Source organism: Lissotriton helveticus, chromosome 6 (assembly GCF_964261635.1).
Source record: "Lissotriton helveticus chromosome 6, aLisHel1.1, whole genome shotgun sequence".
NCBI classification, from domain to species: Eukaryota; Metazoa; Chordata; class Amphibia; order Caudata; family Salamandridae; genus Lissotriton; species Lissotriton helveticus.
This window is the reverse complement of record NC_136067.1, coordinates 2,092,887,576-2,092,911,475: the sequence shown is the minus strand read 5'-3', so window position 1 is coordinate 2,092,911,475 and position 23,900 is coordinate 2,092,887,576. Positions and strand designations below refer to the sequence as shown.

The window sequence follows — 23,900 nt, the reverse complement described above, 5'->3', positions numbered from 1 at the left end:
AAGATAAATGCAAATATCCCAGCGTTAAACAAAAAACCGCTTGGGTATTTCAGTTGTTTGTTTAATTCATGGTGTCAGAGGCACGCGGTTGTTGCATAATCAGTCTTGACCATGCGCCCAATGGGAACAGTCCAGCCCAGCCCAAACTGGACTGGAAACAAGCATCCTAGGACCAGTTTTGGGCTTTCAGCCCTCATCAGCCAGGACAGCTTGACTCCACTGGCATGGAGAGCATGGGCCCTGTTTGTCTAAAAAAATGTTACATTAGGTGAGGGAACTTTTCTCTTCCATCCACCAGTAGAAAGGGATGTTTTCCAACTCATGACAGTGGTTAAATCGGGTTCCCCCATGGATACTATCCCTCCAAATATGCTACTGCGAGGGAGGGAGGTTATTGCACAGGTGCTCACAAACTGGCTTAATATGTCCTTTGACCTAGGGCCGGTTACAAATAACTGGAAACACACAATGGTGGTGCAGTTACTAAAAAAGAAATCTCTAGATCCTGCACTCCCCGAAAACCGGTATCTCTGCTATTTGCAAAAATTGCAGAAGATTTTTTAAATACCTAATTGACTATGTTCATGGAGGAAAAACAGGTACTCCATGATACTCAATATGGCTTTAGAGCACTCCACAGCACCAAGTCTGCTTTACTCATGGCTTCGAAGGCGCAAAAAATAGCAGCATATGAGGAAGGGACAGAGGCACTGATATTATTAGATCTGAGTGCGGCATTCGATACTGTCTCCCACAAACTTCTGCTGTATCGGCTCTGGGAGGTTGGTGTCATAGGGAGCACATGGGAGTGGATCAAAGAGTTCCTACAGAAAATTTCCTTCCAGGTTCTACAAATTCCCTTCGAGTCTGTGATTTGTCTGCCCTTTTCCGCCCTCAGTATAACATGATTTAATGTGTATATGCCCCCTCTGGCGGATATTGTAGTGAAACATGGAGTGAAACTGGTGTCATATGCTGATGACACTCAATTGACTGTCACATTAGAGCAAAAGGATGTAAAGGTGGCGCCAAAATGTAAAGCCTGCCTGAGTGATCTGGTGAGTTGGATGAAGTTCAGTTGCCTGCAATTAAATGCAGGGGCTCTTCCGTGGCCACTAGGAGAGCTGCATGGCTTAAGACGTCGGAGTTCTCTACGGATGTTCAATCTGTTTTGATAGACTTGCCTTTTGATGGCTCAGGATTATTTGGCAAGAAGGCTGATGCGGCCTTGGAACGTTTTAAAGACAGTAGGGCCACTGCTAAATCTTTGGGCCTTCAGTCCAGGGGTACTACTGGAAGACGCTTCAGAGGATTTGGCAGATCTTCCTTTCGTTCCTACAGACCATCTCAGCAGCAGCCACAGCAACAGCAAAATACGCTGTACAAATCATACAGAGGCAGACAAAGAGCCCGTCCTAGAGGCCGTCAAGCTTCCTCCTCCTCCTCTTCTTCTCCTTCCCAGCCCCCTGCCAATGCAGCAAAGCAGCCCTAGATCCGCCATTCCGGATCATGTGGTCCCAGTAGGGGGCCGGCTTACCCATTTCCTACGAGATTGGGAATTGATAACATCGGATCTTTGGGTTCTCAATCTCGTGGGGAATGGGTATGCTCTTCCCTTTCAGGAGTTTCCCCCAAATTACCCTCCTTGCCAGGGTTTTTGTTCGGAGGACCACCTGCTTCTCTTGCAGGAAGAAGTCCTGGCACTGTTCAAGAAAGGTGCGATAGAGGTGGTTCCGGAGCAGGAGAGGGGGCAGGGATGCTACTCCCGGTATTTTCTGATCCCCAAGAAGGATGGCAGGCTTTGTCCAATCCTGGATATCAGGATCTTGAACCTTTACCTGAAACAGGAAAAGTTCAAGATGCTCACTCTTGCACAGGTTCTTCAAGCGCTGCTGGAAGAAGACTGGATAGTGTCGCTCGACTTACAGGATGCGTATTTCCATATTCCCATCTTGAAGTCGCAGAAAGTATCTTCGTTTTACGGTTGGGTCGCATCACTACCAGTTTGCGGTCCTTCCATTTGGTCTTACTACTGCGCCTCGAGTCTTCACCAAGGTGATGGCATTGGTGGCGGCACATCTCAGAAGGTCGGGGATACCTGTATTCCTGTAACTGGACGACTGGCTGATCAAAGCGGAGTCGTCAGAGAAGGTGCTCCATCATCTGCAGGAGACAACTCAGTTGTTGCACAGGTTGGGTTTTTCAATAAATGTACCCAAGTCTCACCTGGTGCCCTCCCAGCGCATCCTGTTCATAGGTGCGGTACTGGATACAACTGTATGCCGTGCATTCCCTCCTCCTCAAAGGATTCGCGACATACAGGCAATGATTCCTTTATTTTTCAATGGAGCGGTTATTCCAGTCCTGAAGGTCCTTCGCCTGCTCGGTCTGATGGCTTCTTCCATTCTGTTGGTCAACCATGCACGCTGGCACATGAGGTCACTCCAGTGGTGCCTCCGCAGGCAGTGGTATCAACACAACGGAGATCTCAGGGAGTCGATCAGGATCTCCAGAGAAACTGCAGCGGATCTGTCTTGGTGGAGCGTGGAAGGCAATCTGTCACAAGGGAAGCCTTTTCATCTTCCTCCATCGGTTGCCACAGTGATCACGGATGCCTCCACTCTAGGGTGGGGTGCTCATCTGGGGGACCTGGAGGTCAAGGGTCTTTGGTCTCCGGAGGAAAGGTTGCTTCATATCAACCTTCTAGAGTTGCGGGCGATACGTCTGGCGCTCAAGGCCTTCATCCCTTCCCTTCGCGGTCAGTCGGTTCAGGTCCTGATGAAGAAAATATTAGCTCCTTCCCCCCTCCCCTGAATCTTTCCCCTTGCCTGCTTTTCCCCTTGCGTATTTGTCCTTATTGTTTATCTTGACCGTAAGTAACTATGTTGCCATGTTCTAATAACTGTGTAACCTTTGTAATGATGTAACCTGTAACTGATCTGATGCTCATGTAAAGCGCTCTGATACCTCCGGGTCTAGCCAGCGCTATACAAAACCTTTAAAATAAATAAAAAAACACCCCAAAACATATTTTTTATATTATTACACAACTTACCTCCGTAGAGCGCGTCACCGCAGTACTGCCAGCTTCCGCAGATTACTGTAATAAAGTTGCAGGCTTCTTCCTGGGAAAAACTGAAAAAAAGATATGCTACATTCCCGGAAACCAGCAGGAATTGTGTCTTTGTTCCTCTAATAAATGTTACATTAGATGAGGGAAGTTTTGTCTTCCAACCAACAGTAGAAAGGGACATTCTCCAACTCATGCAAAAAGAACAATTGATGGACAGAATGCACAACAATGCCATTCATTCGCCCCAGTGCAGAGATCTGGGCCTAAATCCATCATTTTCTGCTCACCGTGCCATTCGAGTTTGGACCCAGCCATATGCAAATCAGTCTTGAGCCTGCGCTCAATGGGAACAGTCCAGCCCGAACTGACAGGGCAGGTCCTCCCTGGAATGGAAACAAGCATCCTAGGACCGGTTTCTGGCTTAGCAGCCAGGATAGCTTGACTCCAGTAGAATGGGGCGCGATTTACCAAACTAACTTAAGACAAAATCCTAAACTTACTACTATTTTGGTATTCACAGAAGGCACTTACTCATTTTGGTATTCACAGAAGGCACTTACTCATTTCAGAATTCACAGTAGGAGTCCTAACTTTACTACTCCTAAACTGAGAAAAATCCTAACTTTAAGACTTTCTGTATTCACAGAAGGCATTTAGGAGTCCTAAAGTTAGGATTTCTAACTTTACAACTCCTAACTGAGAAAAATCCTAACTTTAAGACTTTCGGTATTCACAAAAGGCATTTAGGAGTCCTAACTTTTGTGAATACCGAAATGAGTAAGTGCCTTCTGTGAATACCAAAATGAGTAAGTGCCTTCTGTGAATACCAAAATGGTCGTAAGTTTAGGATTTTGTCTTAAGTTAGTTCTGTGAATCGAGTCCATGGAGAGCACGGGACCCACGTCTAGACATACCCGTCCCACTTGGGGTGACAAATGCAAAAAGAAGAATTGATGGACAGAATGCAGAACAATGTCATACATTCACCCCAGTACAGAGATCAGGGCCAAAATTCATCATTTTTTTGCTCACTGTGCCATTCTAGTTTGGAACCAGCCATATGCAAATCAGTCCCTTTACCGGCAAACAAAGGATTTTTGGAAGGAGAAAGCGCTAAAGAGAGAAAAGAGAGGAGGCGTTTGAAATCAGCAACGCGTACCTGCCCACGCCCTGACAAGACGAGAAAAGAAAATGCCCGTCGCAGGCTCAGAGTAGCGGACCAGCGACAACCTACAAAACAATGAGCTCAAGACACATTCAAGTAGTACCACAGGACCCTTCGCCCCACATCAAGTGTGGCTACAATAAGAAATACGGTACACAAGTCCTGTCCTTTTGAACTTGTATCTCTCCTGATGAAGACCTTCACACAAAGAAGTGCCACTTAGAAGATCGAAACGCGTTGGCCCGCTTTGAGAGAAGTTCCCAGGCAAACCGAGTAGAGTACAGACCTCGAACTGAATCCATCCAGCCCTGAACTCAGGGTTCCTCTGTCCCTCATGTTGTAAATAACTCCCCTGAGCTCTCCCCTGGCATAAAAGAGTACCATCAGCCTGAGGACAGTAAAAAGTTATAATCTGCCCTTGTTGTTTTTGTACAAAGTTATAGGACTAATGGTGGATGGAAAAAATCCACAACCACATGTACCATTGAAATATTTTTTAATATTTCCGTATGTTTTTTGTCATTAGAATACACCTGTCTCGAATGTATATATTATCACATGTCTAAATTGTTTTCCACAGTATATAATTATAGAATAAACTGCCTTGCTCTGAGTGTACACATTAAGAAATGTTTAAAATGTTCATCATTGGGTTGTGTTTGTGTAACTTGAAAAATTGAAAAAAGAAGAAAGATAAATGCAAATATCCCAGCGTTAAACAAAAAACCGCTTGGGTATTTCAGTTGTTTGTTTAATTCATGGTGTCAGAGGCACGCGGTTGTTGCATAATCAGTCTTGACCATGCGCCCAATGGGAACAGTCCAGCCCAGCCCAAACTGGACTGGAAACAAGCATCCTAGGACCAGTTTTGGGCTTTCAGCCCTCATCAGCCAGGACAGCTTGACTCCACTGGCATGGAGAGCATGGGCCCTGTTTGTCTAAAAAAATGTTACATTAGGTGAGGGAACTTTTCTCTTCCATCCACCAGTAGAAAGGGATGTTTTCCAACTCATGACAGTGGTTAAATCGGGTTCCCCCATAGATACCATCCCTCCAAATATGCTACTGCGAGGGAGGGAGGTTATTGCACAGGTGCTCACAAACTGGCTTAATATGTCCTTTGACCTAGGGCAGGTTACAAATAACTGGAAACATACAATGGTGGTGCAGTTACTAAAAAAAAAATCTCTAGATCCTGCACTCCCCGAAAACCGGTATCTCTGCTATTTGCAAAAATTGCAGAAGATTTTTTAAATACCTAATTGACTATGTTCATGGAGGAAAAACAGGTACTCCATGAAACTCAATATGGCTTTAGAGCACTCCACAGCACCAAGTCTGCTTTACTCATGGCTTCGAAGGCGCAAAAAATAGCAGCATATGAGGGAGGGACAGAGGCACTGATATTATTAGATCTGAGTGCGGCATTCGATACTGTCTCCCACAAACTTCTGCTGTATCGGCTCTGGGAGGTCGGTGTCATAGGGAGCACATGGGAGTGGATCAAAGAGTTCCTACAGAAAATTTCCTTCCAGGTTCTACAAATTCCCTTCGAGTCTGGGATTTGTCTGCCCTTTTCCGCCCTCAGTATAACATGATTTAATGTGTATATGCCCCCTCTGGCGGATATTGTAGTGAAACATGGGGTGAAACTGGTGTCATATGCTGATGACACTCAATTGACTGTCACATTAGAGCAAAAGGATGTAGAGGTGGCGCCAAAATGTAAAGCCTGCCTGAGTGATCTGGTGAGTTGGATGAAGTTCAGTTGCCTGCAATTAAATGCAGGCAAAACGGAGGTTATGGTTATTGGCAAACAACCCTCCATCTGGTCCCAAATGTAGTGGCCAGAAGTACAAGGAACAACCCTGACTCCCAAACCGAAGATTACAAATTTAGGAGTCTGGTTTGACGACACCTTATCGTTCACAGGCCAAATATCAGTTCTGGCAGGCACATGCTTTTGCATTCTAAGAATGATACGTAAAATCTTATACATTCTACCTTTAGATGCCAAAAGGACTATTGTGCAGGCCCTGGGTACATCCTGTTTGGAGTATTGCAGCATCCTCTGTTTAGGGGTTACAAAGGACAATCTGAATATACTGCAGAAGGTCCAAAATACACTGGTCCGCATGATATTGATTATTCCGAGGCGCGCCTTGGTAGGAGCTGCCTTACGGGAACTACACTGGCTACCTGTACAGGCGAGAGTCATTTTTAAAGCCCTATGCTGCTGCCACAGGATTTACAATGAGAAAGGGCCTAGGCTTCTGTGCCTTCTACCCACCCCCATAGACCTACCCGGAAACTCAGGTCCGCGGGAACTGCTAAGCTGGTGGTGCCAAAAGTTCTAAAAGTACATCTGGGAGGCAGATCCTTTAGTTTCTTAGCAGCCAAAGCTTGGTTCTTCCAGTCATCCCCAGGGGACTGGTGGTAAGCGCTGGTGCTCTGAATAGGATCTGGGGTTTTCCTGGGGTTGATAGGGCTCTGTTGTTAGGCTGTGATGTCTCAGCGCAGGGACACTCCGTTGGAGCTTTATAAGATTTTAATCTAATCTAATCTAACACAAAGTCCAGCGAGGTCCAGAGTGCTGAGGCGGTCAAAAAAGAAGTTGTGTGTGATCAAAATCTTGTCCCACAGCGGATCTAGGGACTCACCCACAGGTAAGCCCTTAAGTACCCTTAGGAAAGGGTTGGGAAGATTCAGGGGTCCCTCCCAGAGGAGGGGATAAACAGTGGGAAGGATACTCACTCCCTTGTCCTTTGTCCAGGTTTGTGCCTGAGCGGGAGCCAACAGCTCTGTGAGCTGGTATGAGCTGGAGTATGCAAGGAGGGTGACAAATGTGCTCTTCAAGCAGTCTCAGTGGTGCTAGCAAGTGCCCCACCCTGCCCCAAATCACTAAACGCTGTCTTCCAGGTGGGTCCCTTGCTCACTGAGCCACTGGATTCAAGCTAGCCTGGCTGATGAATGGTGACATACCCCGAAACCGCTCCCAGGATACTTGGTTCTGGTCCAGGGAGGACCTGGCTTGGCAGTTCGGTCTGGACTTTTCCCATGAAGCACAGGGTCAAGACTGATTTGCATATAACTAGTTCCAAACTGGCGTGGCGTAGTGGGCAAAAGAACAATGGATTTAACCCAGATCTCTTGACTGGGGGAGAATGTTTGAATCATTGAGCATTGCGTCCATTCATTTATTTATTTATTGATTTTGTAGAGCGCCTGAATCACCCCACTAAGGGTATCTCTGCGCTTTTGGGTGAAGCTGCTGGCGGGCTGAGGAATATGTTAAAACAAGGAGGCCTTGAGAAGTTTTCTGAAGCACAGATAATCAGGGCATTGCCTCAAGTGTATGGGGAGCTGGTACCAGTACCGGGGATTGAGGTAGGAGAAAGATTAATCACCTAGCCTGGCTTTCCTCCCCTGGGGACTTGGAGAAGTGATTTTCAGCAAGACCTAAGAGTCCTTGAGGGGATATAAGGCTTGATCTCTCTAGAGATGTAGGAAGTGCCTGGTTTGCGCAAGGCTTTATAAACTATGTAGCAAACCTTAAACTTGATACGCTTGCAAATTGGCAGCCAGTAAAGTTTTTGTAGCCAAGGAAGGGACAGGGTTTTAGATGGAGAGTTTGTGTTGAGTCATGCAGCAGTGTTCTGAGCCACCTGTGCCCTGCTAAGGGATGACTCATTCGCAGAGACCAGGAGAGCATTGCAATAGTCAAGACAGCTCATAATCATGGTCTGAATGAGAGTTTTCCGAGTATAGTCTGGCAAGAGAGGGAAGACTCGTCGTAGCAGGCCTAACACATAGAAGCAAGTGCTAGCAGTATGGGCAGCATGCTCCTTTAATGTTAACATTTTGAAAGAGTGACAGAGTGCACACCATGTTTTTTGATTTGCCATATATGCACTTGCGTTGTTCTCTCATCCACGGCGTGCTACCCAGAGACGTGGTCAGCCCAAACCACGTTATTATTAATTCTACCGGAACCTAGAGCGGAACTCCACAGGATCCGGATGCACCGCTTCATTCCATAGAATATAAAAAATGCCACAAAGTTCACCTTTTTTCTTTCGATTTTATTTCATTCATTTTTTCAATGTAATCTAATATTTATCATTCTTCATGTTTTTCCTCACGTCACAAGAGAGGTGCTTACGTCTTCACTATAATCTTAATGATGCAAAAATACCAATCCAGCCCTTATCCTGCATCATGACAGTGTACATAAGTAGATCCACGATTGTTGATCTAGTTTACCCAATGCATTTCGGGCTAATTATCCGGCCCTTCGTCAGGGGATTTCTACAAATATGAATACAAAACACATCAATTAGACTGTATGTTTACCCCAGTGCCACTTATTTGCTCGTTTACATATGAATTCTCTTTAGTGACATTTCCCGGACTCAACGTTTTCCCGCTAAAAGTCGTAGTGTAACACTACCCTATAGTAGATACCCATGCTTTCTATCCCCTCACCCCGATTTTACCCATCAAATCCAACCTCTATTTCATTTCTCTACCCACTCCCCGATGTTATACAATCAATTTTTGCTGAGTTCTAACAACTACCCCTCAGTGCATCACCATTTGTACTAATCCATACCTTTTAAAAAATGTACAGGTAAGCGTCCTCCCGACTTCACCGCCAAACCAGAATGAGCCAACTGTTCAACTCTCTTTCATCTCTCCTTATTACCCTCACTAATCTCCACCCCTACACTTCACCTGTTACCAATTAAACTTCGCCTTAGCCTTCAGCTTCCTTCCTTCCTCCCTCCAATCCTGGTGACTTCCTTAAACTTCCACTATGATTCATTTGGTGTCCCGTTCCCTTAATTATGAATAATGCACATTTCCTTCAAGCTTTTGCCTTCCACACCCTCCTTTCCTCCCGATATCATTCAAAGTATCCATTAAAAATGCACCGCCCTCCCACTGATGTCATCAACAACGTTGATTGTGTGGTATGCCACCCTGCGATGTTCCAAACATAAACCATTAATCACCCACACTCTGCTGCAAGAAATCCTACTTGTGTAAAATGAACGTTTAAATGATTTAAATGATTCCGGGGTCAAAATACAGTCATCCTTCATGTGTAGTCCAAAAGATCTCACTTTTAAGATCAACATGTTCGTGCAACTGTCCCTCATGTGACGCATATATGTTTGTCATGTTCATCATGTTACTCCATTTGGTGCTACTCGTCTGTAGGGCCGAAAGTAATATCATAATTTTGAAAGAGCGACAGAGTGCACACCTTTAATGTTAAGGCATGATCAAGATGAATGCCCAGGTTTTTGACTAGGGTTTTGGGGTTAGGGAAGGGCCGAAGGCTACCGGGCACCAATCCATCATTTGTTGCAGTTACACTTTTCACCCTAAGTGGGATGGGTATGCCCAGACGTGGGTCCCTTGCTCACTGTGCCACTGGATTCAAGCTAGCCTGGCTGATGAAGGGTGACATACCCCAAAACCTGTACCAGGATGCTTGTTTCCGGTCCAGGGAGTACCTGGCTTGGCAGTTTGGCCTGGACTGTTCCCATGAGCGACAGGATCAAAACTGATTTGTATATGGCTGAGTCCAAACTGGGGTGGCGTAGTGGGCACAAGAACAATGGATTTAACCCAGATCTCTTGACTGGGGGAGAATGTTTGAATCATTCAGCATTCTGTCCACCATTTTTTGCAGTTACACTTGGAATAAGATGGGCATCAGTCATAGAGACTGCATTGAGACCTCTGTAGTCTACACAAAACCTCAACTCTCTTTTTCCACCCTTGGTGTGAGGTTTTGGTACCAGCACTACTGGACTAGCCCAGTGGCTATCGGAAGGCTCAAAGACCCCTAATTTCATCATCTTCTGTACCTCTGTCCTGATGCAGTCTCTGACATGGTCAAGCTGTCTGTAAATGTTGTTCTTTACTGGCAGACTGTCACCTGTATACACTTCAAGGGTATACTAGGTGCTTTGACTGGGTGTCAGAGAGAACATATGCTTGTACTGATTGAGGACCTTCCTGCAATCAGCTTACTGCTGGTCAGTGAGGCTGTCTACCAAGGTTACTCCATCTATTGACCCATCAACAGGGTTTTGAGAGAGGAGATCAGTGAGAGAGTCACTCTCTTCTTCCTGTTCCCTCATCAGTTGCCATGACAAAGCTCATGTCAGCCCTGCCCACAAAAGATTTTAGTGGTTCACATGATGCACCCTGTGGGGACTTCTGGGAGTGCCGAGGTCCACTAAGTAGGGCCCTCACCTTTCTTTTCAAAGATGGTGTTGGGGCCACTCCATTTGTCTCGGAGAGCTGCTGGGGCCATAGGCTCCAACACCCAGACTTTCTGGCCTGGCTAGTAAACATTCAGGACAACCTTTTGGTCATACCAGGCTTTCCGATGCTCTTTGCTAGCCTCCAGGTTCTTACTTGCCTTATTTATACACTCAGCCATACGTGAGCGTAGTCCAAGGACATAGACCTCAATTTCCTGTTTCGGAGGTTTAATAGGTTGCTCCCATCCCCTCTTAACTAGATAAACTGGACCCCTAACTGGATATCTAAACAGAAGTTCAAATGGGCTGTAAGCATCCCCCTCTTGATGAACCTCACTGTTGGCAAAGAGAATGCAGGACAGAAAGCCATTAATTTTTGCCTGAGCTTTTCTGGGAATCCCATGATCATACCCTTAAGGGGAATGTTGAATCTTTCAACAAGCCCATTGCACTGTGGATGCTAGGGTGTGGTAAACGTATAGTTTACCCCACGCTCTTTCCACATAGCAGTTATATAACTAGACATGAAGTTGGTACCTCTGTCTGTTAAGACCTCCTTAGGGGATCTCACTCCCAAATAGATTACCAGGAGGTCCCTGGCCACTACAGGAGCTGTTGTGGTTCCAAGGTGAATTGCTTCTGGTTACCTAGTGGCACGGCCCACCACCACTAGAATGTAACTGTGTCCAGATGCAGTTGTAGGGCTTAAGAGACCCACAATGTCAATCCTTACTCTCTCAAAGGGAACCCCAACCACTGGAAAGTGAAATTAAGGGGGTCTTTGTAGTGACACCTGACTTACCACTGGTTTGGCAAGTGACAAAGGAGCGACAAAAATCCTTTTTTTTTACATATGGGGGCAGTGAAAATAAGGGGCAATCCTGTCCCAAGTCTTACTTTGTCCAAGGTGACCTGCAAGGGGAATGTCATGTGCTAGGGAGAGAAGAACCCCTGAGGTATTACCAACCTCCTGGTGGCAGAAGGCCTGGGGTCTCTACCTTCAGAATACAGAACCCCATCTTCCCAATAGATCCTATGAGACCCACTGGCATTCTCTGCTTCCTCAGCAGTAGCTTGCTGTCTGAGGGGTTCAAGAGGGGAGCAGGATTGCTCCTCCAAACTCAAGTCTGCCCTGGAAGAGCTCCCTGCCCCCAAGAACTCTGCATGGTTCAACCCAAGTTCTTCCTCCTTCATAGGGACAGAGGTCATCTCCCTTAGGACACTGATCCTCACTTGGAGTTTAGGGGAGAATAATTCCTTACCCTCCTGCTCTTTCTCTTAGGAGCAACCTGGTCCATTCTTCCAGGATCCAGTGCTTCTTCAGTTCTGAGCTGTTTGGCCTGAGCCAGGGTGACAGCAAATACACTGCAAGAAATACCTATCATTTCTGTATGAGTCCTGAACTCTACTTCAGACCAGACAATCTACAGGTAGGTTTGGAGATACCACAACTTTCTTAGGTCCAGTTAGCCCTCCCCAGCTGAAATTCACAACTGCCAAGGAATGATCAGTCCTGACACTGCTAGGGTTGGTCACTTGGTACATTCATCCAAGTATGATTTGTTTAGGGGACTCAAGTTTCTCATAAATAATGATGACACTGGCCCCTGTGTCCCTGAAAGCTACTGCTTCCTTTCCATTGATCAAAAGCTTTTGTCTGTACTTGTCCAAGTTAGTGGGACTTTCCAGTAAGGTGGCAGTTTCAATGCCACCATCACAGCCTAGACCTGGGCTGGAGTTCTGACTAGGCCAGAACCCACCTCAGAACCCAAGGTTAACCCATGGAATACCTTGGTTGCTGTGTTATCACTTGTACTGGTGCTAGGGGCACAGTTGCCTTAGGGGCAGTGGTAGCAGGTTCCTTGGCCTATGGACAATCAGCATCCCTTGTCGAATTAGTCTTTCCTTTACATAAATATCACCAATGTGTCTTTTTGTCTTTCTTGGAATGTTGGGACCCCCCAGATGTAGGTTATTGTGGGCCTTGAAAAGACTCCTTTTTATCTTTACCCTTGTCTCCACCTTTATCTTGGGATTCGGAAGAACCTTGCTTCTTCTGGTCACCTCCATTACTATGGTTTTTCTGCTTCACCCTGGTGTAGACCCATTTGTCTGCCTTCTTTCCCAATTCTTGGGGAGAGCTCAGATCAGAGTCCACCAGGTACTGGTGCAAAAGTTGGTTATGACAGTTATCAAGAGTCTGCGCCCACTTTATCAAATTGTACAGTCCTCCATAGTCCTGCACCCTGCTTCCATGAAGCCAGCTTTCCAGAGCCTTAATAGCACTAGTAATTAAATCTACCCAGTTCTGGGTGTGTGCCTTTTGGGTGTCTCTGAACTTAATTCTGTATTGCTCAGTGGTTAAGCCAAACCCATCAATGAGTGCACTCTTCAGAACTGAATAATTGTCAGCATCCTCTTCTTTAACAGTGAGAAGCTTATCTCTCTCTACCTTTTTTAGCAAAGCAGAGACACAGGATAGCTGCCCACTGCCCTTGAGGGGCCTTCTGAACTTTGCTGGCCGTCACTAATGCAGTGATCCATTTCTGGATGTCATCCCCCTCCTGGTAAGGAGGGACTATCCTGCTCAAGTTCCTAGTATCAAAATAGTTTTCCCTGATTCTAGGGACACTAGGACTGCCACCATGTGATGCTAGTCCCCTATTTTTCGTAGCTTTTTGTACGTCCAGGGCCTCCTTGTCAAGGGCCAACTGATCTCGCCTGAGCTCAAGTCTTACCTTCTCAATTTTGATCAGGCGGTATTCCCTCTCCAAGGAGTCCTTTCTCTGGCTAGAGATTGAGGTCTCTATGGACTGACCTGAAGCATTTGACTCAGCAGAGGGAGACTTAGATCTCCTCTGTCTGCTCTGAACACTCCAGGATGAATAAAGGGGGATCTACTTCTAGGGACACCCTCTGCACTATTCACTGGATCAGAGTTCACCAAGGTAGAGTCCTCAGACTCCTCTTGGTCATGCTCAGAAGTGAGGTCACTAGGGTAAACCCCTCCTGACCCATCTCCTGGAGCATCCCCACCCACGTTATGCTGTTCTCCTGACCTGTCAGGGTTCTGGAGATCATCTAAGACAGTGGTTCCCAAACTTTTGACTCTTGAGGACCCCCACTGAATCACTACTGGAAGCCGGGGACCCCCAAGCAATTTGTACAATTTCAATTTAAAAAAATTAAAACAGTAATTCGCCAAAAATACACAAACAAGTAAACACCAAACAAATACTTGCATTACTAAAGCTTTTATTAATTTATATTGAAAAATATGCAAAAATCAAAACATTTTAATGGGAAGGATGGTGCTGCATCTCGGCTTCTAACTTTTCAATGTTTGGTTTTATTTCAGAAAGTTGAATACTTAGGTCAGATTCACCATTTTGCAAGCGATTTCCGCACTTATTTTTAAGGTACATAAGATTTGAGAAAGCCTTCTCACATAAATATGTGGTAGGGAAAGGAAGTAAAACCTTAAGTGCCTTGTACGATAATTCAAGGTAATCTGTTCGTGCATGCAGCCAAAAATTTGTCAGACTCAGAGACTTTTCCTTGAATTGAAGTAGAACAACATTTTACCACCAATGGGTGAGCAGTGCAGGTAAGGCATATTTTAGAGAGGCCTCACATGGCACCTGACGAGACCTTCTCCTGTTAGGGTGCCCACTGCCTCCATCCCCTGCCAACAACAAACCACAGAGGCTACACAGTGTCTATTAAGTGGTCCTGATAAGGGAGCATATTCCACAACCGTTCAGGCATACACTAATAGGATTTTTACACAGGGGCAACTCGTAGCTCCCCGAAGACCCTAGCGACTGGTTCCTCCAGGTTCAGACCTGTGAACCTTCATACAGTTTCTTTTTTTAAATAGTTCTATATATATAGCGCAAACTAGACCAGAGGATATCAGGTATCAGAGCACTTTACATGACCACCAGTTACGTTACAGATGGACACATGCATTTTTGTTAGGCACTGGGGAATTAAGTGATTTGCCCAGAATCACAGGATGTTGAGCTTCCATGCTGAGACTCAAACCCGGTTCACCAGCTTCGAGGTTGACCTCCGATGACAGGACGGCCATGTTCAAAGTCAGCAGGGGAGTAGGTCTTTGTGTGCAAACGAATCCCCAAACAGAAATATATTACTTTGTAAACCTGGTGATCAGTAATATGTAATTGATTCTTTTGTCGAAGCAAAACACTTTTTGAATTCCAGCTCAGTCTCCCCCGGTAGGGTCAGTGGTACAGTCCTCACTTCCATGAGCCTATCAGATTAGTATTTCCATTACAGTCCTCTTTAAATTTAGAAGCAGGAGCGAGGTGGGGCTGAAAGAACAAGCATTGGCATAGCCAATAGGTCTCGCCTTTGGGACCTTATAAGTGTTTAGCCAGAGATATTGACTTTGCCTATGTCTTTAAGCTGTGCTGTACAGAAGTCTGCAGCATGCTGGAAAGTTATAATAAAAAAGTGGTGGAAGCAAACTCCATCCAGGCTTAATTGTGGGTTAGGCACAGGGCCCGGCTGGCCAAAGGCTGTGCACATTGTGAAGGGAACACTTTCAGAAGTTGAGTTTACTTGTTAGTATAGTTTGACAGGGGGAATTTGTTATTCTAAAACGAAGATCTCTTTTTAATTAAAAAAATATTTTATTGAATTGAGAAGAAAAGATCTAAAAGTGCAACAACTACAATCCAACGATAACTATAATAAGTTATAGTTATCGTGATAAGTGGCAGTAAGTGGGCAGTCGGGAGGGCGGAGCCGCAGGGGGCACAGCGGTGGGGGAAACGAGTGGAACAGAAGGCAAAAGGGGCACAAAAACGAGTGGCGGAGAAGGGCACAAAAAAAGAGTAGAACAGAGGGCAGAAGGGCACAAAAAATGAGGGAAAAACGAGTGGTACAGAGGGCAGAAGGGCACAAAAAAAACGAGTGGAACAGAGGGCAGCAAAAAGCCAAAAACAAACTACAGCACCTTCCATTGCATTGAAAATGCTAAACTCTGGCCCACAGTGGGAGCCAGCACCCAAAGACACTAGACTTAGTTTATGTTTTACAAAACGCTGTTTCCTGCACTTCTATGAAAGATTCCATGCCAACCTAGGTAGACCTCAGATTGCAATTAAATCTCAATTGCTTAATTTATCTCCCAGAAAGGGGAAATGCTATAAGCAAGGTCACTGGGATAATGCAAATTTGCAGCAGCTGTGTTTTCTCTATAATCATGAATTTGCCGCATATGCCACATAATCTGTCATCTGCTGCCTAATCTTCGGATTTTAGCAAACAAACTTTGTTTGCAGCTCAAAAAGATTAAAAGTTACTAAAAATTCAGCAACACACGTTGCTGTGCAGTGGAAGGCCCTTTGCAAAAGTTGACTGGTTCCCCTTCTGGTACTTATTGTGTATTTGGGTGTTAACGTGATAATAATGGGGAGTGAAACCTTATCCCTGGCAGTGTTAACCTGTGTACAAATTACAAAATACGGAAGCAATACTGTAATAAAATGTGCAGGGATGCAATACTGTAATAAAATGTGCAGCATTAAGCCACATAATTTGTTTTTCCTTTCCGCATTATTTAGTAAATCCTGCCACACAATTTCATCTTCCCCTGCAGCATAATTCCAGTGGCCCTGGCTATTAGACATTTCAAACATTACATCATATTATTATCGTCTCACTCCGCATTCATTGCTGCTCTCACACCAAGTGAAACAAACACATTTGTCTCTGCTAAAACTGTTTGTCTCTTAGGATCTGGCTATCAATATATAATGCACAATATATATTTCTGTATAATTCTTTTCCCTTTTATCTGTCTCCCTTTTGCTTTCACTTCCCCATTACCTCAAATTAGTGCTCATAAATCTTGTCTCTTGTTTTATTCCGGGTCCTCCAGCATTGACTCGTAACTGGCTATTCGCCTGGCTCAGGCGCACTCCAACTCTGCCACCTTCATCCGTCATCATTCTTGGAGTCCCTCCTGGTCACTCACAAGCTTTCCCTTCTTGTATTAATTCCTCACCCATCTCGCCAGGCTCCTCCATTCAGGAGCATCCCGCCAAGTCCGGCTGTGATTCGTCAACTTGATCACAGCCCCGCTTAAGTTATGCAAACTACAAGTGTAACCGAAGGAGCCATCAATATACATTACAATCACATGTGAATGTTCTCAAACAACTGTGACCTCTGCTCAAGAACCAAACCAGAGTTATTTATGCCATGCAAGAATTGACTAAAAGTAAACCACAATGAAAAAATATGTCATAAATACAGAGCCCGCTCTCCAAAATGTTTAGTTGACCTTAACGAATGAATACATACATTAACTGGAATTCTAAAATGCCCTTCACTCAGGGATAAGGGATGAAAAAGAGAGCGGAATAAATACAAGGCAGATATTGGCAGAACACATTTATTTTGACTGCACTTTGTGGGTTATGAGCGGACGGACGTTCCACAGTTTTTTGTGCATGTATTGAAAAATAGTGATTTCCAAGGCCTGATTGTCTAAATATAGGAAGCATCGGAAGGAGATTAGATTCTGAAAAATGCCAACAGGAAGAATAATAGAGAAACTACCTGTCAGCCACATAAGATGGGATCAATATAGTGAACATATCAATGAACCAGGAAGGGAATTTGAAATTCACTGTGTCTTGTGGCAGGGAACCAGGACAGTAACCTCGAGTCACAGAAAAATACTTAGTGAGGCTGCAAACACTGTAGCCAGATTTCATTGCAGTCTTGCCGCCCCAATGCCAGCAACATTCACACCTCTCGTGCTGTGAGCCTGGGGGCCAGATTGTATTGCAGTCTTGCCGCCCAGGCGCTAAGTACTTTCACACCTCTTACCTGTTAGGCACTCAAGTCCTGCGGACCCCCTGGGAATGTGTCACGGACCCCTGGGGGTCCACGGACCACAGTTTGGGAAACACTGATCTAAGATAAGCAGCTCCAAGAGATGCGTATTTATTGAATTGCTACCTGTCTTTTACTTCCTAGAAGTACACAGGATCTGTAGTTCCAGGAACCTAGGACTACTGTATCTAGCAGACAGGGTACACTAGTATCCCAAAATAAAGACATGGTAACTAGGGGGCCGATTCACAGAACTAACCTAAGACAAAATCCTAAACGTACTACTTTTGTTATTCACAGAAGGCATTTAGTAGTAGTAAAGTTAGTTTTTTGTCCTAAGTCTGTCCTAAGTTTGTATTAAGTTTGTCTTAAGTCTGTCTTAAGCTTGTCTTAAGTCTGTCTTAAGTCTGTCCTAAGTCTGTCTTAAGTCTGTCTTAATTCTGTCCTACTACTTTTGGTATTCACAGAAGGCATTTAGTAGTAACAAAGTTAGGATTGTGTCTTAAGTTTGACTTAAGACAGACTTAAGATAGACTTTAGACAGACTTAGGACAGATTTAAGACAGACTTAAGACAACATCCTAACTTTACTACTACTAAATGCCTTCTGTGAATACCAAAAGTAGTAAGTTTAGGATTTTGTCTTAAATTAGCTCTGTGAATCAGGCCCTAGGTGTAGTGTGGTGTTGCACCTACCTAACTATGCTAGTGAAAGCTAAACTTCCTGAGATTGGAGCAAGGGTTGTGCTAGACCCTTAACAACCAATATAAGTTCAGTAGAACTTACTTACTCTATCTAAATATTATATGTGTCTAATGCTAGTGATGATTTTTCAATTTATCCACGACGAGATTAGCTGGTAAAACAATGCAGGTCTGAATCCCAACCGCTGCACACCAATTTGAGAGGCTGTTTTATTATATGGTCATACTTATGTAAGTGTAGCACACTGCAGTAATCCAGACAACCCTTATGGTGATTTTAGTGGTCTTAGATAACCTTAGAAAGCTCTCTAAGTGGTAGCTGTGGAGAGCAGCCTTAAGGCTAAGTCCCGAAAGAGTGTAAAGCAGCTTTTTTACCAGTACTTAATCTTATTGTATATGTTACGTGCAAAAGAATCACACAGTATAGTTATAAAAATAGATATTTTATTGCAAACACTTACTAACACAATGTATTATCGCCTAACCGGAGAGATAAACACAATACTTAGGAAATAGAGCACGTAAGTAGCACATATACACAATGGTCTCCAGGGGGAGACCAAACCATATACTAAAACAGTGGAATGTGAACCACGACTCAAGACAAATGTTGATCCCGGGGACGTAAAAGAGTCGGGGACCCAAGGAACCACCCAAGGTCAGTATCTAGGAACCCCACAGAGATAGTGTGCAGAGTGGGAAGACGACCGCATGCTCAATGTTAGTCAACGGGTAAGTCGCAATTGCAGTTTTAGAGAAAAAGAACCCTTCCCATCAGTCCTGAAGACACCCTGTGGAGGATGGAAAGTTGGAGAGTCGCCACACACATGGATACCCCAGGAACCAGAATATCTACACCGTTTGCATAGGTGTCAAGTGATGTCGGAAACCACATTAGACCACAATGGAAGACAGTGGGGAGGATGCTCCCATGTTTGTTGTCCAGTTGTGTGCCAGAGTGGGAGCCAACGGCTCCCTGAACTGGTTTGAACTGGAGTATGCAAGGAAGGCCCCAAATGTGCCCTTTATGCAGTCCCAATGGTGCTGGCAGGCGCCCCCCATCCTGCCTCCATACACTAAACCCTCTCTGGGAGGTGGTCACACCTCCCTGTGACAGGATATCTACTGTTCTGCCTTCCCCTGCACAAGCTTGGCTCAGCACCAGCAGGGCAGAAACATGTCTCTCAAAAGCAGCAGCCCTAGCTTGGTGTCTGGTTCTGGAAGACTGGTACTGGGAGCAGTGAGGGCCTTCCGAAGGAGCTTTACAGTTTAGGGAATCATACCTCCCACACCATTTATGATGTGGGGGGTATGATTCCAACATGTTTGATCCCAAACATAACAGGGTTCAATACAGCCAGTTTAGAGATGTTCATCGCGTAATGACGCATGGCCACTCTACATAGCGTAATGGCTGATGCGCTTGAAACCTGGAAGAGTGGACTCTGAAGGATTTAGGCTTGTCCCACTCATGCAGGGGCACCCTCACACTTAGAACCAAGCACCCTGCCTTCAGGATTGAAAGGCCTGCCTTAGGGGTGACTTATAGGTTTTAAGTGTAGTGACCTCAGATATAATCTCTTTCATCTCTCCTTATTACCCTCACTAATCTCCACCCCTACACTTCACCTGTTACCAATTAAACTTCGCCTTAGCCTTCAGCTTCCTTCCTTCCTCCCTCCAATCCTGGTGACTTCCTTAAACTTCCACTATGATTCATTTGGTGTCCCGTTCCCTTAATTATGAATAATGCACATTTCCTTCAAGCTTTTGCCTTCCACACCCTCCTTTCCTCCCGATATCATTCAAAGTATCCATTAAAAATGCACCGCCCTCCCACTGATGTCATCAACAACGTTGATTGTGTGGTATGCCACCCTGCGATGTTCCAAACATAAACCATTAATCACCCACTATGAAAGATTGAATACTGGAGAAAGAACTAGTTACTTACCTGTACACTATGGTTCTCCAGTATTATCTTTCATAGATTCACATGCGCCCTCCCGCCTCCCCGTTTCCTTTAGGCAGACCACCTTTTTATCTCTGGTTTCCTGCATAGCTCACTCTTGGGCGGTAGGAAATCTGAGGTATGGTGGCTCTGCTGGGAATGGTGTAGGCTGGTGCTGGCTGCTGATTGGCTGTAGTTTGGGCCACATAATGAGGAGGAGAGGTTACCTAGTGGTTTCACTACTCTATGGCTTCCAGGCAGTTTTTTCTTCTACTGCTATGGTTATTATATACCGGGAGACTCCCACCATGACGACGGGGAAGATATTTATTTTATTTATTTTTTTTTTTTTTCATAAGAAAGAGACCAGGCTTTGTGTGGTCTCCTATGGATGGCATAATACATGCTTCAGCCCATGGTAGACCCCTGGTGCACCTACGCCCTGGGTACCTTATCGGGGTACACCATTAGCCAATCAGAAGTGTACCTAAGGACTCACCATGTCCAATTTAAGGAAGAAGCACAGAGACTGTGCTAATTAGCAGGATCCCAGTGAGACTAGTCAGACAGTCAGACTAGTCAGTAAAACATAATGGCACCAGCAAAAAGTAGGGGTGACCATGAAAGCAGACCCTACTTTCCTTCAGACGTTCCTTCTCCTTCCTCACTGCAAAGTCCCGGAATGCCCTCCCCTTCACCTCCAGACCTCACACTGTCTCTCAGTGTTCAGGAAGGGACTGAAGACCTGGCCAGTCAACTGATCCTCATAGCATCAGCCCTCGGAGCATCAATACTGTTGCCGAAGATTAGCCGCGCTTCACAAGTCCTGTTTGATTGCTTGATTGATGCGGCCACTAAGTAATATAATTCTAAGCTGGGAAGGATCCATCCACCTTTCTCCTTTAGTAAACAAGGTTTTTCCTTGAAACTCATGGTCACCCACTTTCCCAAATAAAGAAGCCAACCATAAAAAAAAGTGTATTTATGTAACATGATAATATGAGAGTGTTTGAAACAAACCATTTTAATGATATACATTTAACTACTACTGAGAGGAGAATAAGGGGGCACTTATCATCGTTTAAGCGTGAAATGTCACCTGGTCGTGTGGAAACAAGCATCTGACTGATTATAAAGGTTCCACACTGTGATGTATAATGATGTGAATACACTGAATAAATAATAACTGTAGTCTTTCTGTTGTTTTCTCCTTACAGAACATGATTCTGAAGACCATGGCGTTGTTACACTGCTCGAGAAATAAAGAGGGGGAGGATGAAGCTTTGTTAGATCATATGTATGGCTTTTGAAGCTGCACCAGTGATTCTCTTCAAAAGAGCTTCCCAGATGACACTGCTTTGCCACCTTGAGGGAGAGTGTCACAGGTGTGGTATGGGGGGTATGGAACTTGTCTTTACAGTTGCCTGTTTAGAGCACCTCTTCTGGTAGAGGAGAAAAAGCTTAGTAATGCAAAACACTCACATTTGTCTATGGGATAATCCAAGACAAGCTGGTAGGTGTGATTCTGGTCATGTGTGCTCACATTTACCACAGCTTGTCTGTGCTGCTCACCATTGTCTTCCCTCACATCCCATTATTTCTCTGTTGTATTGTTTATTTTAGTGCAAAAATAATATGTGCAAGCTGTATTTTTCGTTTATTCAAGGTCAACATTTGTCACAAACCGGAGTTTGCACAACCTTCTACACTGGTGAATGTAATGTAATCTGTCTGAAAGAACCACAAGCCAACATTCTTCTCTTAAGAGCAATAAATAAAGCTTTGTCTTCATGTGTTACGTGATGTGTTCTGATTTCTTGGTTAGCATCAGAGAATCTCCTCTATTGTCGCCATCTCAGCAGAGACCAATCTTAAACTTCCTTTAACAAATTCAACAGGTCTGGCTTTATAAAATACCCGGGTTCAAGGTGTCACACCTTGGTGTAGTCTCAGATGTCTATGTGTAACCCTTTGATTTTCACTCACTGTGCCACTTCAGATATAAACCTGCACTGCATGGGAACGGTTCACCCCGAACTGCTGAAGTGCCAGGCAAGGCCCCTCCAGAAGCACACATGTAGCTCTAGACTGCTTCCAGCATTGTGAGGCCTATCCTGGACACAGCCTTGGCACTTGGGGTGATTAGTCAAATACAGGTGATGGGAGGAATGCTTGCACTTAGTCTAGCCCTCTTGCAATCCCTCTGGCTAGCATTCCGACTCATTGTTTTTCTCCCACTGTTTCACCCTAAAAAGAGGCCTGTCTTATACAAATCTGTTCTCTCTGACCTATGGCTGTTTGCCTGGAGTGCAGTGTTCTGCGTCGCTTAGCTATGGCCCCTTGGATTTTGTGTGTTGGATCCGAAGAATGGGTGTGCTGCACCTGGGGAAGCAGGCAGTACCTGTGTGTACTCCCTTGGCGAGCTCCTTTGCTGTAACATGAATAAAACCTAGATTGGTTAGTCTCCTACTGCGGTATTCTGTAGTCGTTACTGCAGATTTATGGGGTTATCCCCGGAGCCCCGCCGGCCACTCCGCTCGCCGTGCTTTCCCACGGTGTGCCTCGTGTCTCATCTGGGTCCTTGCCGCAGGCGGCTGCTAATCAGAAGCGGCTCCCGGGGAGTCTCATGTCCTTCGAGGTTGTTGTGTCCGGCGCCTATGGCGCCAGGCTTTACTTCCGCAAGTCCCGTGGTCTGGTAGCACCGTTAGTACTGTGTTTCCTGGTCAGACTGTGCCCTGGCTGGGGGGATACTTACCGGACTAAGGGGCAGATGTATCATCGTTTTTTTTTCTCGCAAAAGCTGCGATTCGTGAAAAAACAGCGTTCGTGACAAAAACAACGGCAAATGCGATGTATGAAGAAAATCGCATCACAAAATTAAGGAATCTTGCTATTCCTTAATTTTGCCCAAGCATTTAAGGAATCGCAAAAAGCTATGCGATTTCACACTAAGAAATTGCAAATTACCACCAACTTGTAGTTGGTAGTAATTTGCGAATTCTTTTACAAATGCATATTTTGGCATTTGTAAAGGTGCCATATGGCGCTCATACATGCCCTTAGGGCATGTATGTGTGCCATATGTGCACACATGTAAATTTCAGGGGTGCAGCAGGGTGTCCTTAAGACACCCTTGAAATTATTCTCAATTTGCAATTAGCAAATTCGTATCGCAAATTGAGAATAACTTCCCATTCCTTCCTATGGGCCTCCTGGCCCATATAAATGAATGGGAAATTATTTCTTAATTGCGATTAGCAATTTGCTAATCGCAATTAAGGAGTTTTAAGAAATCGCTAAAAAATAGCGAATTTCTACATACATCCCAAATTTCAATTCTCAAATAGCGATTTCTAAAAAATCGCTATTTGAGAATCGCAAATGATGATGATGATACATCTGCCCCTAAGATCCGATAGTACTGTGTTTCCTGGCACCGGAGGTATCTGGTCTGTGCCTGCACTGCGGGGATAATTACCGGACGGAAAGCTCCTATTCCTCACCCTCTACTGACCCTCGTTGTGCGTGGCATTTGTGGGTTTTGCTGCACAAGCGCCGGGAGAGAAAGACTGCAGCGGCAACCTCCTCACCCTGTGCACGGCATCTTGGCGTGTTCAACCGCCCGCGCTGAGTCAGAGTTGAGACACTGTGAACATTTGGAATTAAAAAGTTGTGAACATTCGTGACAAGAATTTTGAATTGTATTGAGGACACGGAGGTGAGGATTATGCTTCTCATTCTTTGCTCTTTATTTTTACAGGAGTCAATAAAATGACACTTATCCAAAAAACTACGGGCCATATTATCAAGAAAGGGCGATACATTATCCCCGCTTTTATCGGCAGGAAACTG

At 45.0% G+C, this 23,900-nt stretch overlaps 1 protein-coding gene across 9 annotated transcripts in view; it reads left to right on the top strand.

The window, feature by feature from the left end:
- LOC144764028 (uncharacterized) overlaps nt 1-21,846 on the top strand; it is a 1,051,947-nt gene extending 1,030,101 nt beyond the window's left edge. For all 9 annotated transcript variants that reach the window (XM_078650166.1, XM_078650163.1, XM_078650164.1 and 6 more), the window contains one exon: nt 21,266-21,846. In XM_078650166.1, coding sequence (XP_078506292.1) covers nt 21,266-21,312 — 47 coding nt within the window. In that variant the 3' untranslated portion in view covers nt 21,313-21,846. The remainder of the gene's footprint in view (nt 1-21,265) is intronic.
- The last annotated feature ends 2,054 nt before the right edge of the window (nt 21,847-23,900 follow it).